This window comes from Myotis myotis, unplaced genomic scaffold (genome assembly GCF_014108235.1).
Source record: "Myotis myotis isolate mMyoMyo1 unplaced genomic scaffold, mMyoMyo1.p scaffold_m19_p_14, whole genome shotgun sequence".
Classification (NCBI taxonomy): domain Eukaryota; kingdom Metazoa; phylum Chordata; class Mammalia; order Chiroptera; family Vespertilionidae; genus Myotis; species Myotis myotis.
This window is the reverse complement of record NW_023416318.1, coordinates 48,311,089-48,329,819: the sequence shown is the minus strand read 5'-3', so window position 1 is coordinate 48,329,819 and position 18,731 is coordinate 48,311,089. Positions and strand designations below refer to the sequence as shown.

General features: G+C 44.9%; 1 protein-coding gene across 2 annotated transcripts; it reads right to left on the bottom strand.

Annotated features, from left to right (window-relative positions):
• Positions 1-2,444: 2,444 nt before the first annotated feature.
• MATN3 (matrilin 3) lies at positions 2,445-18,236 on the bottom strand. 2 transcript variants are annotated; one of them, XM_036335265.1, is made up of 8 exons: positions 17,925-18,236; positions 15,370-15,936; positions 12,105-12,230; positions 11,285-11,410; positions 9,781-9,906; positions 6,769-6,894; positions 4,938-5,048; positions 2,445-3,068 (listed from the first exon to the last, which is right to left on the bottom strand). In XM_036335265.1, the coding sequence occupies exons 1-8, from the start codon at positions 18,142-18,144 to the stop codon at positions 3,013-3,015; spliced, it is 1,458 nt and encodes a 485-aa protein (XP_036191158.1). In that variant the 5' UTR covers positions 18,145-18,236; the 3' UTR covers positions 2,445-3,012. The 2 variants fall into 2 exon arrangements, with proteins under 2 accessions (XP_036191158.1, XP_036191159.1); XM_036335266.1 differs by lacking the exon at positions 11,285-11,410.
• Positions 18,237-18,731: the final 495 nt, after the last annotated feature.

Below are 18,731 nucleotides of genomic sequence, written 5' to 3'. Positions count from 1 at the left end.
GCACTTGGTATTTTCTCGCCTGGAGGCCACTGTTCAGTATTCTCTTCTTTCTACTTTATTCCTTTCTTCAGTTCTCCTTGGTGCTTTTTGAGTCCCTGGAAAGTTACAAAGCACCACCATTTGGGCCATAGAGCCAAAACTCTCATGAAATTATTGCCTCAGACATATTCCCCCTCCGGTTTTCCCTTTTACCATGTTCTGCGGCTATTGATTTGTTGACTTGTATTATCTAGCATGTATAGCATGTACTGTATGCAACAGTAGCCAGTTTCAGGCAAATACGTGCAATCCCTCACCTGAGCCTGTGGCCTCGCCCAGCGCACTCAAGAATTGACAATGGCCCCGGCCTGGGTTGCTCAGTGGTTGAGCACCAACCTCTGAACCAGGAGGTCACTGTTTGATTCCTGGTTCAATTCCAGGTTCGATGCCTGGGTTGCGGGCGTGCAGGAGGCAGCCAATCAATGGTTCTCTCTCATCATTAATGTTTCTATCTCTCTCTCCCTCTCCCTTCCTCTCTGAAATCAATAAAAAATATATTTAAAAATAAAGAATTGACAGTTGTCCTGCTGCCTTTCTATCAAATCTAAACTCTGGCTAACATCAGATCTCCCTCCTAAAATGTCTTTTCCTATGGTGCCCTACTCTAAGCAAGCCAATATGCTTTCTGCACCCCACCATGCCTCTCTGCTTCTAAGGCCATTTTATATATCTCCTATGATGTTCCCACCCTCTTGGCCAAAGGCATTGATCTTTCTCAGGTCTTCCTGAGAAATTCTTTCCAAACTTAACCCCCACCCCATTCAGATAAAATATGTGTTTTCAAATGTATGGATATCTGTTTTTTCAGCACCAAACTGTAAATCCCTAAGATATGTTGGCACCTTCTCACGGGCTCCCTATACTGGACTCATGAATCAAGTGAGTATTATCTAAGCCAGGGGAATTTAAGACATGATTAATCGAAGCTAGTTACTAATGGTCACACTCTTGAAAAGTCATATCTAAATACTTTTCCTTAGTTCTTGAACATGAACTCTCATTTATTCCTTCTATAGCATCATTACTCTGTGATATCTATGCAAAGTGTCCCCTTGGGAGTTTGACCTGGAGACTGATTGCTCACTATGACATGAGTTGACCACCAGGGGGCGGTGCAGAACAAAGGACGCTCCAGCCAGCAGTCGGAAGGCCCCAATTGGCCTTGATGGCCAGCCAGGCCTAGGGACCCTACCTATGCACGAATTTCGTGCACCGGGCCTCTAGTATTAATATATTACTGATCCTGTGCTCAAATATGTTTGGAAAATAATACTGCTCTATGTGATGTCCTTCCAAAAATGTTGAGAAATAACAATATATGTTTCATAAAATATACACTGCCTTGACATGTTTTTTCATTTATTCCCACTTACTCCCTTTGAAGTTTGGATTTTAGATTTTTTTACTGTTTCTAGGTTTTGACTGTTTCTGTAGGGAATTGCAGTGCTATTTACAATAGCCAGGATTTTTTTTTTTTTTTTACATTTTATTTTATTATTTTTTTATTTTTATTTTTTTATTGCTTAAAGTATTACAAAGGGTATTACATATGTGTCCATTTTATCCCCCGGCCCTAGACAGTCCCCTAGCCTCCCCTATCCCCCAGTGTCTTATGTCCATTGGTTATGCTTATATGCATGCATACAAGTCCTTTAGTTGATCTCTTACCCCGCTACCTCCTGCCCCCCAACCCTCCCCGGCCTTCCCGCTGCAGTTTGACAATCTGTTTGAGGCAGCTCTGCCACTGTATGTATTATTGTTCAAAATACAATAGCCAGGATTTAGAAGCAGCCCAAGTGCCCATCAGAATAAATTAAAAAAAAAAAAAAAAAGCTGTGGTACCTTTACACAACGGGATACTACTCGACCATAAAAAAAAAAAAAAAAAAAAAAAAAGGAAATCTCACCTTTTGCCACAGCATGGATGAATCTGGAGAGTATTACGCTAAGTGAAATAAGCCAGTCAGAGAAAGACAAGTACCATATGATTTCACTTGCAGGTGGAATCTAATGGCCAAAACAACCTTACAAAACACAAAGAACAGCCTGACAGCTGTCAGAAGCGATGGGAGTTGGGAGGCTGGGTGAAATAGGTGAAGGGACTAAGAAAAAAAAACTCATAGACACAGACAACAATATGGTGATTACCTGGGGGAGGTACGGTCAGTAGAAGAAGGTAAAGGGGGATAAATGGTGACGAAAGGAGACTTGACACTGGGTGGCGAACACACAATACACAGATAATGTATCATACAATTGTACACTTGAAACCTCTATAAATGTATTAACCAATGTTACCCCAATAAATTCAATATTTTAAAAAACAGAATTTTAAAATGTACATTTATAAAGGAAGAACACTGGGAAAAAGATAGCAAACTGTTAGTTGTTTTGTACAGGTGATTTTTATTCTTTATATATTATACATTTAAAAATATCTGTGATGAATATATAATATGAATATAATTATAGAAATAACATACTTTGTTTGAGAATAGAATGAGAACTTAGGAACTGAAAGAAAAATGAAATGGCTCAATTAGTAAAGAAAGAAATATTAAACTTTTCACTCTATTTCCTACCAACCATTTCATAGTCATAACTTAAAGACACTAAAGTTTGCATTAAATTAAGGATCTGGACATTTGTTTCCTTAGAAAAATAATACTGATTCTCCAGAAGATTCTCAAACTATGTCTCCACTAATTCAAGCATTTTAATGGCAGATAATTAGCACCATTGGAACATACAGAAGTATTAAATACAGCAAGTTCTCTATATTTCCAGGTGAAACTTTTGAGCAATTTTAAAGATCATTTATATTGATGATCAATCGGCTGCCTAATACCCCCTAGTGGGGACTCCAAAACCTGGGCAGGTACCCTGACTGGAATCGAACCGGCGACCTTTTGGTGGATTGGATGATGCTCAACCAACTGAGCCACCCTGGCCAGGGTGAAAATTTTGAGCAGCTTAATGATGTATTTGTCCATATTCATTTGCTTGCAACTTCTCCAAAATGTCATCAAGTGGTTAGTTGTTAAGGCCAACACCATTTATTTTGACATTAGAAAACATACACACACTTTCAAACACTTCAATACAAAATAAAAGAAAATAATTAAATTCCATTGTAAATAAATAAAAAGAGTAAAAATGTTTTCTCAAGTCTAATGTAATCTAAAACTCAGAAGTTCTTTTTTTAGAAAGCATGATATAAAGCAGTAGTCTTCAAACATTTGTGCTCATATGCCCCCTAAAATATTTAACAAATAAGTGGTGTCTTCTGCATATTTAAGTTATATGAAAATTTTCATAAGTTTTAGTTACAAAGTACACTAGTATAATTTATGCTGTTATAAATATTGACTTTCTAAAATGAAATTTAAATCAATCTTTCAAATGTATCCCATGTAACATTAAAAGCATACTATATTGATACCTCGTATTCTTCTAAAATAAAATATTTAAAACAAAAGAATTTGTATTTCCTTTCTACTTTCTTCACAGAATTTTATCCTTCTTTGAATCTCAGAAATCTTGTTTTTTAATATATGTTTATTGATTTTTTTACAGAGAGGAAGGGAGAGGGATAGAGAGTTAGAAACATCAATCAGCTGCCTCCTGCACACCTCCTACTGGGCATGTGCCTGCAACCAAGATACATGCACTTGACTGGAATCGAACCTGGGACCTTTCAGTCTGCAGGCCGACATTCTATCCACTGAGCCAAACCGGTCAGGGCTCAGAAATCTTTTCTTGATCACTCTATTATACTTCTCTGAAGTAAACTTACACAAACAAGCACACACATTTATATTGAAATTACCTTTCAATTAAATTTCTTTGACCATAAGGCCCCAATTTTTTTAATCATCTGGATTGAATTATCAATACAGCTATTATGAGCACATAATGGATCCAAACAACAAATAAGGTATAAATTTTTACATAAAACCATTACAAATAAAAGGTAAAATTTAATTGGAAAGGTATCTCTTAATGGTATGGATTGGGGTGGGGGGAATCATGTTTATGAAGCCTTGGTTTAAAAATCTGTTGAATTGCCCCTTTGTTTGAATCTTTTCCAAGAAATGCACCTTAGAAAGATTCAGGCTATGTGAGAGGTTTACGTAAAGTTAGGAGAATGGGGATACAGAGGTGAGAGAGAGGAAAAGAGAATGGCAACTCGCCCCAAGTAGCATCTTAGGCAGATCAACTTAAGGAAGTGAAGGATTTGGAAACTGATCCTTTATAACGTTCTGTCTGCCACCCCTTCACTCCCCCACACACGTCCACTGTACCCCTGGGAAGTCTCGGCACCCTCCTCGGGGATCCCCATCACAATCTGAATGCCACTCCTCTAAGACCCCTAGGAACAGTGTTATTAAGTTGAGCCGCGCTAAACAAGTCATTTCCCTGAATCACAACTTTGACTAAAGAGCTGATCTTGAAAGTTTCTGACGTGGTAACATGGTACATTTCAAACCTGCTTTTTGACGGCTTGGCTAGCGGTGTTACAGCTGTGTGTTATCGGAGCGATCGCACCCCATGAATCAGCTGACTCATTCTATGCATGGCCTGGTTCCCTAGAAGCCATATACGGGCATCACAGCATAATAGCTGGATCTGTGAAGAAGAGCTCCATTGGGAGCAGAGACCGCTATGGGAAAACACTAGAGAAAGAAACAGGTAGCTTTTCATGTTAAATGGGTGAAATGGTCTCTTAAAACCGTTCAAAGAAACTCTCAGTTTACAAAATAAACGCTGTGCAGGCTTACTATTGCTCATCTTAAAACTTAATAGAGAGGGCCCTAATCCTGTGAAATATCCTGAAATGTTTGGCTCATTGTCGTACCCAGGTAGGCTTTAAGCAGAAAAGCTCCCAGAAAGGATATTCTTGGTGTTCAGTCTCTGCAGATACGAGATGACCTTGTTCTGGAATGTCAGTGTGGCTTCGCACCCACAAGCATCTCTTATGGAGGTGAGTCTTGCTGCTTCTTGAACGGCTGATGACAATGACAGGACACGAAATGCTGTGGTTAATTAGAAATCATAGCAAGTCTGGAAATCCATGATTTGATAGTTGCATTTTTAGGGCTTACCTAAATGCATTTTCTGGAAGGTAAAAGGATATGGGAGCACACGCAAAGAGGACAAAACACTTTGGAATGTTAATGAGCAGAAGAAACTGAATTAGGAAATGCTGGGGACAAATCTACAATTGTCGAAGCTGAGTGATGGTTATATGTGAGCTCATTATATTTTCTCTATACTTTTGTGATTGCCTGAAATTCTCCATGATATAAAGTAAATTTTTAAAAGATAATGTAGCGGGAAGCTAAGAACGCAGAGATAAGACAACTAATCTTGTGAAACTGTGCCCTCATTAAAAAATGAAAACGAGGAAAACCTCTTTTTGTGCAGCCAAAATACTTCAAGGTTCAAAACTAGATAATTCCTGATTTCCTATGTGGGCTATTATTCTATTGAATTGTTTAAAATGAGAGTTCTTACCCGTAAATACTTCGGGTTTGGGTGGGTTTTTTTTAATCTTTATTGTCGAAAGTATTACATATATCCCCTTTTTTCCCCCATTGGCCCCTTCCAGCATGCACCCATCCCCTAGCCCTCCACCCCATAAACACTTTGGAACTAAAGTTGCATTGACATTTAATCAAAGAGCCCGGGAGAAGGATAATGCTAACTCCTGTTTCTTTCTGAAGTTCAGTGAGGCAGCTATTCCTACTCAATCTCATAGGCTCTGAAATTGCCTAATAGAAATAAGAATAACCTCCCAGGTCTGAAGTGTAACCTTGCAATGGAGTAGCACTACTGCCTGAGGACAGGCAGTGGGCCTTTGCTTACATGTTCTCCCACATTCTACAAAGATATGATATAGGGCCAGGGGACCAAAACACACTTGATTAAATAGAATCTACCTACCTGTCCAAACCCTATCGAACCTTTTAGGGAAGGCCAGCTCAAATCCCATCTCAATCAATTTGTAAACCAGAATGTAGCTGCTGGATGTAGTACAACCCCGTCCACCATCCCAGTACAGAGGATAAAATTGGTACTTAGGATACTTCTTCAGTGTATGTTGCCTGAGAGACGATAAGCTCTGTGAGGGCAGGGGCCCAGTGGGATGTTCTGATTAACAGATCCCATAGAAAACCGGACAACTTCGATGTAGCACAATTGAAAGTTGGGAGATGGACTCATTCACAATAGCAGCAAAAAGAATAAAAGATTGAGGAGTAAATTTTAACAAAAGAAGTGCAAGACTTGTACACTGCTCACTACAAAACATTGGTTTCTCTCCAGTTCCTTCCTCAGGACCTAACAGTACCTGACATGTAACAGTAGCTCCATGAACAGCTGCTGAACAAATAACTCAATGAATGACTGGGCAAATGCGGTCAGAGCCTAAGCCATTATAAATCACGTCAGAATCCCATTTTCCAGGAGTAAAAAAAAAAAATGCCCAAGAGTGATTTTGCTTTTTAATTTGAGAGAGAGAGAGAGAGAGAGAGAGAGAGAGAGAGAGAGAGAGAGAGAGAGAGGATGGAGCCAGATCATGGGAGGAGTAGAATCATTTCATTCTGATGCCAAGTGGGAACCCCTGGAGAATTCCAACAGGAAGAACGTGCCTCAGACTTTGAGAGAGAAGAGCTTACTCCTAGGTTGTCCCCCCGAATGAAATAGGATTAAAGGGCCAGTCTTTACCTGAACACGTCTTCTTGTCTTCATTCAGGGTGAAGCCAGTATGACAGTCGCAGTGGTAGGACGCGGCCCCATCACTCACACAAATGTGCTGGCAACCGTGAGAGCCCAGAGCACACTTGTCAAGAACTGACCAGGAAGAGAAACAGTCACAAATTACAACAGGAAACGAAGCGCAGACTTCTGGGAGAAAAGGCTTTGGTTTGATCCCAACAAGTGTCAACAGCAACAAGTCTCCCCTGTTCCACAAGAAGAAAGCCTACTTTCTTGTCTCATATCTCACATCCCCTCACCTGCCTTTTATTGCATCCACCCCTTTCCTTTTTTTTTTCTTGCCCATATCTGGGGGTGCTGCTCTGTTTTCCTACCTGCAGCACTAGGGCTGCACTGAGTCTTGATTATATTGCAGAACTCACCTTCAGAACTTTACTGATGACCACCAATGCCTCCAAACATACATGGAGCTTCTTCACCACCACTAAATTATTATTAGGGACCCACCTACACATGGAGCTAAACTTGATGCTGCACAAAAAGGACTCGAATGACGGAGGGCCTGCCCTTGATGGCTTACAAAGTGGGACAGAAAGCACTGACCTGCACACACACACACACACACACACACACGATGATGATGACATGTATGAGTCCTCCATCTTGTCTTTCTCTTCTACCTCCCTTTGCTATCTTGTGCCCTGCACCATGAGACAGTATAGCTTCGTGTGATGAGCACATGTATCCCAGAGCAAGTACGTGGGTTCAAATCCTGGCTCTGCTACTCATTAGCTGAGTGACGGTGGACAAGTTAATCTGCCTGTCCTGTTTAGTGGGAGTACTGCAGGAGTAGTCCGCCTAGATTGAAAATTGCCCTTGATGTTTTGTGGGTTTTCTTCAATAAAAGGTTCCTTCATCCCACACCTGTTAGCTGAAATGTAAATTTGTTTTCGTATCCTTTTCCCAGGACTTCAGTGTTCCTGGCAGCTTACAGTACCAAGTGGGATACTTGTCACGAATTGAGAAGTGCACCCCACCTGACAGCCCTACCGCCCTGAACAAGCCAGCACAAGCCAGTCCCCTTACTTCTTCCATCTCTCCACCCTCCATCAAACTGTCACCATCCTCCAAGGCCCACCGCCAGTCCCACCACCTCTGTGTCGCTCACGTGGAGGGAAAGGGGCCACGTACTAAACCTGACAAGCTCAGGGGAGGCCTGTGTGGTGGCCTTCCATACTCAGAGATGGAAAGTAACCACAAAGGAAAGTTTGAAATTAAAACTTTCTAACCAAAAGCAGTTCAAGGCAGGTAGTCATGTCTTAGGGCAGTATTTTTCCCAACAAAGGTCAACCTTCACCTTAACGGAGGCTGTACGCTGTCTTTTTGAATGGAAGATAATATGCCTGATAGCATGCCTTTAGAATATCAAAGTAATTCTTTTTTCCAGACCCCTCACAGCACAACCACTGTACCAGAGTGGAGATCACAAATCCCCTCATGGTTATTATCATGCTAATGTTAATATCCTCTACCCACCTATGGAAAAGAAGTATGTGTCTATTCCTTTTACTTTTTATCCAGACCCAGAGATTTCCCCACTTTGCATTCTCCAGCCTCCCTAATCTATCACCACTGGATTTCATGTAACTCCCTTACATCTTCCCTTTTGATTCTAATGTGTAAGGTAAGTGGTAAACCCTGGCTGGTGTGGCTCAGTTGGTTGAGCGTCATCCCATGCACTGAAGGGTCACCAGTTTGATTCCTGGTCAGGGCACATACCCAAGTTGCCTTCACATACAGGAGACAACTGATCAATGTTTCTCTCATACATTGATGTCTATCGGTCTGTCTGTCTGTCTCTCTCTGTCAAATCAATTTTTTTTAAGTGGTAAAACTGCCATTTTCTGGAGCATTTTCTCCATCCATTGAGATTCTGCTTCCCAGCAATTGTCAGTTTGGCTCAAATAAACTCATAAAAATTCTTACAGGTTTGGACGTTTCTTACGTTGACACTCACTAGAGATAACAAGTGGACATGCCCTCCATCCCCGGCCCTTAGTTACCGTCAGTCTCTCTCCCGGCTACTTAGTCTCTGCTTACTTTAGACATTGGGTCTCTTTGCAGCCAGCCTGTAAAGAGAGGCAGGAACTTACGCTTTATATCCGAACAGTGCTTAGCAGTCCTGGGGACAAAATAGGTGCTCAGTTCTTTTTCATTGATCCCATTTTTTTACAAAGGAAATTGGTGATAGCCATTTCCCTTGATCCCTCTTGTAAAGGACCCAATATATCTCCTCAAGGGAGAGGAAACTATACATCAAATCTAAAAAAAATATGCCGGAACTAAACACCACCTGGAGAGCTAGGAGTTTCTCCTAGGAGTGTTTTTACATTATAAATGCCACTGTGTTCTGCCAGTGCGTTTAAATCAAGTTAATGAGGATTCGAGTTCGGGCGTGGGCGCGCTAGCCAAGTCTCAGATGCTTCGAAGATTGATCATCTAGAAAGTGTCAGGGAGCGACTTGCCACAAACTTACTGGAAGATCCGTGTGGGTCTCATTCAGTCGTTTACAAAGTCTCCTTTACTAACACGATCCAGCTTTAAGATTAACGCCACAGAAGAGTTCAAAGCCAAGTTTTAATTGGAAAAAGATCAGTTCAGCCTATCACACCAAATAGTTCCTGTCCAACTGACTTCCTCTAAGGCTTCCCATTTGCTTTACAAGCCCCCAGTGTCCAGAGCTACAAAATGTTCCTGGATGAGGACCCTCCATTCACTGAGCTTTCCTCATATCCCCCACTCCCGACCCATTGCCCAGTCGCTTTCTGAAGTCATCCCTGTTTGCTGACTGCTGAGCTCACTGCCCTGTCAGCGACGCATGCCTTAGTCTGGGAGCACAGTAGAGTGTCTGAAGCCTGACTCTAAGTTGCCTTGAAGAATCTCTCTCTTGGGAAATTGCAAGTTGGTTTCCCTGCCATAGAAAGGAGCCAAGTGTGAAAGAGTTTGTTGAGTGTGCCTTACCTGAGCAGGTTTTGTTATCTTGACTCAGGGTGTAGCCCTCGTAGCAGTCACAGTGATGGGACCCAGCTCCATCGTTCACACAAATGTGCTGACAGCCATGTGTCCCTAAAGCACATTGATCTTGAGCTGCCAGACAAAAAAGCCCAGGAGAGAAGAAATTCAACAATATAAAAACCTTCGCTATATTGCGTGTATACAGACATCTCATTTGCAGCTAGAGTATGTCAGAAGCAAACCCCTTTCAAGCGCATCAGTTCCATTTGCTCTTACAGGAAGCCAGCTGAGTTCAACAAAATCCGACACACACAGTACTCATTCTTCTACTTTCCCAACTCCTTTTCAGAACCATCTATATTGAATTTTTGTAGTCTAAATATATCCTAGAATGCTTTCTAAAGCATTCCTTTTAGGTTTATTTGTACTTTTACTGACTGAGAGTAATACCAACAGTTGGGCAGCTACTTGTACCAGATTCAGAAAGACAGAGAGTTTGAAGAAAGTGTAGTTCAACCCTCGCCCGTTATAAGTGAGGAAACTGAGTCCAAAGGAGACCCACTGACTCAGAACAGCATCAGAACTCAAGACCCAAATGCACTCAGTGCACTTATTCTCTGAACTGCCATGAGATTTTTTAATTACTCTTTTTCTTTCTAAACTTTTCACTTTGAAATAATTTCAGGCGTATGAAAAAGCTGCAAAAATGGAACAGAGTGGTCCTGTTCTTCATCGGGTTTCCCCAAAGGTTAACATATTAAATAGTCATAGTGTAATTATCAAAACCAGGAACTTAACACTGATACAATACTATTAGCTAATCTACAGATTAGCTCATGACTAATCTAACTAAGCATTCAAATTTTGCCAATTATTCCACCAGTGTCCCTTCTCCGGCCCAGGGTCCCACGCTGCATTAAGTTGCCCCGTCTCCAGTCTCCTCCAACCTGTAATATTTCCTGCCTTTCGCTGTCTTTCATGACTCTGACGCTTTGTAGGGTATCTCTCAGTCTGGGTTTGTCTGATGTTTCCTCGTGATTCTGAAATTTTAGCAAGAATACCACAGAAGCGCTCCTGTGCCCTCCATACACAGTGTCAGGAGATGCATGATGTCACTCTATGTCCCTGTTGTGGATGTTAACTTGGGCCACTTGGCGAAACTGGTGTCTGCCAGGTTTCCCCACTATGACGTCACTATTTCCCCTTTGTAAGTGATAAATATCCTGAGGGGAGTTATTTGATTTCAACTGACTACATTGTCTTTAGCATTTGGAAAGGATTGTTAGGGCTGGCACAGAGAAAGAATGAATAACACTCTTCCACATGTGGGCCGCGATACATACATACAGCCTTTCCTATGTTTTCTAACAAGACCTAGAAGTGGGAAAAGCCGGGGTGGCAAGAGAGGAAAACAGATGAAGTTTCCCATCAGTGTGACCCGCCCTCCGCCACTGCTCACAGTGCCAGGCAGACAAAGAGGTGGCAGCAGTGGAGCCTCCTTCCCGCGTACCTGCACACGCTTTCCTGTCTTCCTTCAAAGTGTAACCTTCGTGGCACTCACAGTGGTAAGAGCCAGCTCTGTCGTTCACACAGATGTGCTCGCATCCATGAGTGTTCAGAGCACACTTATCGATGGCTATCAGAAATGGTCAGGACACATGTAAACACATGGAAGCGTGAATCAATAATTACAGACGATACACAGATGCATGCGCACACACACGCGCGCACACACATGCACGCACACACATACACAAGTGCGCAAACACAGCTGAGGGCAGCTTGGCACAAGAGGAAGGCTGCGGGGCTGGAAGCTGGGAACCAACTTTCTGGTCTCGGCTCTTTACTCACAGAGCCCAGGCATGGGTGAGTCCCTTCTTTGGGTCTTAATTCATTATCTTTAAAATAAGTAAGTTGAATTAAATGATCTCTAAGTTTTCTTCCCCTCGAGAACTTTTTTCCAGGACTTAAGTGGGCCTAGATCTCCTTCATTGCCTGTGTGTGAGTGTTCCCATTCTCCATGAGCAAGGCCCTCTCTACGTTTTCTTCTAGACCCATGAGCATCTACGGCCACAGAGAGGAAAGGGTAGCTTTTCATGTAAACAAATAAAATCCACGAAAAATTCCAAACCCTCAAAGGACCAAGAATGTTGTACCATCATAGGCTGATTTATGTATTCCCTCACTTTTCTTCTCATTTTCCTTTTGCTAAACAACAATACATCAGCCAAAAGTCAATTAGGAGAAAAGCACAAGGCCAGGCTGGAACCTGGAGAGTAGGTCCCCGAATCTAAGTTCCGTTCAGCCCCCCTCGCGTAAGCAGGCCTCACCTGAACAGGTCTTCTTATCGGCATTCAAGGCGTACCCTTGGCTGCACTCACAGTGGTGCTTGCCGTCCCCGTCACTGACACACACGTGCTGGCACCCATGTGTGCCAAGCATGCACGGGTCCACTGCTGTGCAAAGGAAATGGACGGCAGTCAGTGGACGACAGACACGTAAACATTTCAGGTACTTTCTCCCATGTCAAAAAGACATCGCTCTCTGGTTTCTCTCCGAGTCTATCTTTAGTTCACTGCCAATTTTGACTATTTGTTTCTGTCCTGGCTAGAAATACCATCCTTAAACTAGTCATGTTACTAATTTTAAATCACAGATCCTATTGTTAACTTTCGAAGAAAGAAGGAGGAGAAGGAGGAGGAGGAGGAGGAAGAGGAGGAGGAGGAGGAGGAGGAGGAGGAGGAGGAGGAGGAGGAGGAGGAGGAGGAGGAGGAGGAGGAGGAGGAAGAAGAGGAGAAGGAGAAGAAGGAGAAGAAGGAGAAGGAGAAGGAGAAGAAAGAGAAGAAGGAGAAGGAGAAGGAGAAGAAGGAGAAGAAAGAGAATTCTTATGGGTCAGGCAATTGGATATTCATTCAACATATCCACCTACCCATGAAAAAAAACTTTTGTTTTTCCAAAGCCAGAAACGGGGGAACGATCATGTGTTTCCTGAAGTTCTATGAGCTGATTGTCCCATTGCAGCTGGAATCTGGTTTCTGGGGGTTCTATAGGGTGTGTCTAAACAGAATTCATACACAGGTGCATTCCTCTAGGCCTAGAACTCACTCACACTTGGGCATATATGAACTTAACAGTGGGGAATGGCAGTGCAGGTAACTGCCTTCTGAATAGGCAGCAAACTTAAACATACGCAACTTCAGGGCCTCTGATATCACTAAGGAGAATAAACTCTGTCGCTATAACACAAACAGGTAAAAAGAAAAAAACAAAATAAACTCGACTCCATCAGCGAAACTGCATCTCCACCTTTTCCCTTCTAGAGCCATTTGTGTGTCATCGGCTTTTTTTCCTAGTGAGATGTTTTGGATGAAGACGCAGTGAATTTAGTCATTTCTGTTGGAGGGGGCTGGGAGCCCTGGGGCAGGTAAGCAGCCTCCACTGCTTTGGCAAGAGGACAAGCCTAATACTTTCCCAAGAAGAGCCTTTTCATGGGATGATCGCTCTAGTCCGTGAACAACAACAAGCTGCTTTTGCTCCTCAGTCTTTTTCCCCCCAGAACAAGCAGGTCTTTTGTACCAGAAGGAAAAGATCGCCACTCACCACTTATTACTCTATGGCCTTCAAGCCCAACCCCAGGTGCTGGTTGTGAGAGCCAACTTTGCCACAGACCAACATCTCTTTGGCAAGCTCTCACCCACCCACAAGCACAGGGGGTCTTCCTGGGAGAAAGACGGCCATTTTCCTTTGGGAAAACCAATAAATGCCAAGTAGATGCCACCAAAACCAACGACTGCTTGTGAGAGAGAGCCCAGTGTCCTGGGACAGGAAAGACAAGGGGATCCCAGCCAGGTCTGGCTGAGCTGAGGCCAAGCTTAGCTCCAGACCAAGCTTCATCTCCCATTTCCTGACGGACTGGTGATGGCTGAGTTTCCCGTTGTTTAGATATAGAGTCTCCTTGAAATACACGGTTGTAATTGTTACTTCACGGATTTGTCTCATCCCCACCACCAAACTACTGCTTGATGGCAGGGAGGGACAAATTGTATCTTTGTGTCATCGGTGGTCAATAAATGCCTGTTAAGTAAATAAATGTGGAATAGGTTATACAGCAAAAAGTATCTACATTTTAAAATTCACCTTAACTAGAAATTTGTCTACACCAGCTTGGGGACTTCCATAGAGGGCTCCAAAAGATTATCTCCAAATGACAAAAAATAATAATAATAAAGCATGATGATAGATATAGATGATAGATAAGAAAAATGAGTTTGAAAATAAAATAAAAAATATAGTATAAGTCCCACATTCATAATTCTGATCAGTGACTAATAATAAACGCCAGCCACGAATGGATTCAGATTCATGAATTTGGCTAATGCGTGCTAAAAACTCCAGTTTCAAACTCTATCCTAAAGGAAGAAATGAGAATGACAGTAACAGAAGGATTAAAAAAAACAAACAAGCCCTGGCCAGTTTGGCCCAGTGGATAGAGCGTCGGCCTGTGGACTGAAAGGTCCTGGGTTCAATACCTCGGTTGTAGGCTCCTGGCCTTGTTCAGGGGCATGTGGGAGGCAACCAATTGATGTGTCTCTCTCACATCAGTGTTTCTCTCTGTCTCTCCCTCTCCCTTCCACTCTCTCTAAAAATCAGTGGGAAAAAATATCCTTAGATAAAGATTTAAAAATAAAATAAATAAATTGTTATTGTTGAAAATATTACAGATGTCCCCTAGCTGGTTTGGCTCAGTGGATAGAACGTCGGCCTGCGGACTAAAGGGTCCCAGGTTCGATTCCAGTCAAGGGCATGTACCTTGGTTGCGGGCACATCCCCAGTAGGAGATGTGCAGGAGGCAGCTGATCGATGTTGCTCTCTCATCGATGTTTCTAACTTTCTATCCCTCTCCCTTCCTCTCTGTAAAAAATCAATAAAATATATTTTAAAAATAATAATAATAATAATAATAATAAAATAAAATAAACAAGCCCTGCTCCTTCTACCTGTGAAGTGGGCTGCAATCCCAGTCTCCCTGATTCCTGACCCTGTCCCTCCATGAAGAATAGTCAGAGAAAGAAGTGAACGTCGGAGCTGGAGCATCACTGAATGTCCACTCTGCCTGCCAGCTACGCTGAAGCAGGCTGCCTGGCCCCCGCCTGACACACGCGGGCCTGTCTTCTGCAGGAACAAGAGGAGTCTGTAACCTCGAGACATGGTAAACTAGAGAAAATATCGGGGGAAATGCAGGGGTGGGCAGGAGGGAGGAGAGCAGTCTTGTGTGTTTTATTTTTATTTTTCTCTGACCCCATCAGGGAACAGCATGATCATTTACCCAGGATTATTTCCAGACCTTCCCATTTCTAATGCAAACATGGAGATTTTAGGAGCAGTCCAAGTTATATAGAAGGCAGCTCTATATTCCTAAACCAACAAAGTGTGTTTAAGTTGGTAAAAAAAAAAAAAAAGACACAAAAAGCATTGCTTCTATTTAAGCTTTCCCTAAAATTTCCACCCCCCCAAAAAAGAAAAAGGAGAGAATTCTTTCTTTCTTCTGCTTCATAATGTTTGACTATAGCATCCTTGCTAGTGGCAGCGACTTACCGCAAAAGGTTTCCTGGAACCTAGAGGAAAGTTTCTCGATGACCCCGTAGGTCTCCACGTAGAACACATGCTCGTCCAGGGGCTCGCTGGCGATCATCCTGAGCGACTCCCTGTCCGCCCGGTCCACGCCCACCGCATACAGCTCAATGCCGGCCGCCCGCGCCCGAGCCGCCACCTCGTTCACCTGGTCCTGGGGCCGCCCATCGGTCACGATGATGGCTACCTTCGGGATGTTGGAGCTGGGTCCCCGGGCTCCCGCCTCCACTGTGAAGGCTTTCTCCATGGCTGTCTGGATGGCCAGGCCCGACATGGTGCCTGTGGACAAGGGCGCGATTCGCCCCACGGCCTGTTTCAGGGACTTCTTGTCCAAGTGGGTCTGGAGATGGAACTCGATGTTCACGGTGCTGGCGTAGTTCACCACTGCCACCCGCGTGTCCGCTGCCCCGATGTCCAGGTTGTCGATTATCCGGGAGACAAAGGTTTTCACTTTGGTGAACTCCAAGGGCCGTACACTACGAGAACTATCGATGATAAACACCAAGTCCAGTGGCCGGCTCTTGCAAAAACCTGCAAGGAAGGTGTGGGGAACAGAAGTGACTAAGCAGTGATCTGACCACAATCAGAAATGGAGCAATTTCTCACCCCCAGCTCTGAGGCCGGAGGTCAGACAAGGCAGCATCCGCTACCTCCCCATGGACCACTGTCTGCTACCTTCCCCAAGACCGTCTCCCTTTGGATGTTGAGAGCCCGTAGGCCTTCCGAATCCCTTAATGAGAATTCACACGAGGCTGTGAATTACATCATTTAATTTTCCCACTAGGGCAGTGGTTCTCAACCTTCCTAATGCCGCGACCCTTTAATACAGTTCCTCATGTTGTGGTGACCCCCAACCATAAAATTATTTTCGTTGCTACTTCATAACTGTAATTTTGCTACTGTTATGAATCCTAATGTAAGTATCTGATATGCAGGATGTATTTTCATTGTTACAAATTGAACATAATTAAAGCATAGTGATGAATCACAAAAACAATATGTAATTATATATGTGTTTTCCGATGGTCTTAGGCGACCCCTGTGAAAGGGTCGCAACCCACAGGCTGAGAACCGCTGCACTAGGGGCTGGAAACTGATGCTACTCTAAGGCTACCTACCCCAATATTGCACCTGTAGGCTGGCTGAGCCCTTAAATTTCACTTAGAACCACATCCCTTCGCTTCAAGTTTTGTACTCAAGGTTCCTCTTGACTCCCAGGAACGAGTGGATTCCAGACCCTGCCTGGGCGCCTTGGCTACCTGAGGCCATGGGACAAAGTGTCCCTGAAGAGTGTGCAAGGTGAACTGTCAGGGCAGCCGCATTGCCCACTCCCATGGGGTGAACACTACTCCAGAGCAGCCCTAGGTCTCCCTCTAGCTGGTCATTAATTCATGTTTAGTGCACTCGAGGGCCCAACTAGCCTGAGCTACATTGAAAGTAGAAAGAGGGATGACAACTTCCTCTGATTGAGGCATGTTTACTGCACTTCCAACTCTGTGGGTGTTTCTTGTTTAAAGAAGCAGAGATGGAGATTCGGTACCAATCCCAAGTCCCTATCAAACTCTTAGTCACCTCTCTTTCATTTTTTCATTCTCCAAAGTTTTTTGAGGGTGGGGAGAGGAAACACTTCCCCACTCCCTCCCCCCGGCAGTGGCGGCAACTAAGCTGCTGGGCCTAATCAGGTCAGGAGGCTTAGAGAGAAGCCAGTTATTAAATGTCTTTTTTCAAGTTATTCCTCCTTTTCTCCCAACACACACACACACACATTCATCATACACACCAAGTCCTAATTAATGTCTTATCCCTGGACATTAATTGTCAATCAAAGTTCCTTCCTTTCCTAATAGGGGCTGGAAGTTGATGCTACTCTAAGGCAATCTACTCAAGTGAGTGGGGAAAAGGTAGATTCAAAATAAATTCCTAGGCTAAGCAAGGGACAGGAATTATATAACTCTATAGTTTAAAAAAAAAACAAACCTGAAAATTATCCTGCTGCCTGGAGGTATTCGATTAAGAAAATAATAATATCCTCCTACCACTAACACTGTAGAGATCGCAGGGCACCAACACAACAACCCTGTGAAGTCGGAGGTGCAGAGGTTGCTTTTATACCCATTTTACAGACGAGAAGCCTGGGTCTCGGGAGGTGTAAGAGCTGGAAAGTGGTGGGTCATGGATTGGACTGCCAGCCCACGGGCTTTTCCCTGCAGGGTTACCTCTCTCTGAGGCAACATCTCCCATCACGAAAGTCAACAGTATCTCCTGTGCCTGGTAAACATCCTGCGCTCTGGGAGCTTTTCTGCCGCATGAACCAACTCCCGACTCAAAGGGGAAATGGCATTGTTCCCAGAGACCCCCCCCCCCCCCCCCAGCCCTGACTCCTTCCTTCTTGAACCTCCGTTTGCACCAGGGAGGGAAGGAAGACACCGACGCCCAAGCCGGACTCTCCCTGCCACCGCGCCCCCTGCCAGGTGCCCCTCCACCTCCACCCCCACCCCCACCCGGAGCCCGGACAGTACCTGCGGCACCGGCCCCTCCGGGCTGGCCGGCCCCCGAATAGGGCGCGCGTGGGGGGACGCCCGGAGCGAGACGGCGCCCGGGGCTGCCCCCCGGGCCATGGGTCCCCAGCCTCTGGAAGCCTGGGCGGGCCGGAGGAGCGGGGACCGTGGCGGCTGCGGGGCCCGGCGGCAGCAGCAGCGGCGGCAGCAGCAGGAGCAGACCCGGGAGGACGCGCCGCATGGTGTCCGCGCCGGGTGATGTCTCGCAGGCTCGGTTCGTCGCGGCCGGGACAGGCGCACCGGCGGATTTAAGTCAATGGCCCGCTCTGGACCAGCGGCCACGAGCGTGGAACCCCAGCGGAGCCAATGACTGGGCAGCTGGGCCAGGGGGCGGGGCCAGGTTTAAGCCCATGGCCCGCCCTCGCCCGGCGGAGCCAATGACTGGGCAGCTGGGGCGGGGGGCGGGGCCTGGACCCCCACCACCTGGTGGCCGGGCCTCCGCTGGGTGGGCTCAGCCCTTGCCGCCCACACTGGACGCTGGAGGGGCCAGTCCAGGGCCTCAGCGCGCCCGACCCTCCACTCCCTCCACTCCCGCTCGCAGCCACCTGACCTAACCCCGGGCGCCTCGGGCGGTCCGCCCTCCCTCTCCGTGCAGCCCTGCCCCAGTCTTCATCCTGCTCCCCACACTGCATTCCTTTCCCTGGCCGAGGGACCCACCTTTTGCGGTGGGCTCTCGGTTAAAAAAAAAAAAAAAAAGCCTCAGATTCTAGCAGCATGAATAGCAATGCTTTCATCCCGCTTCAAACATCTGCACGCTATTGACCTTAC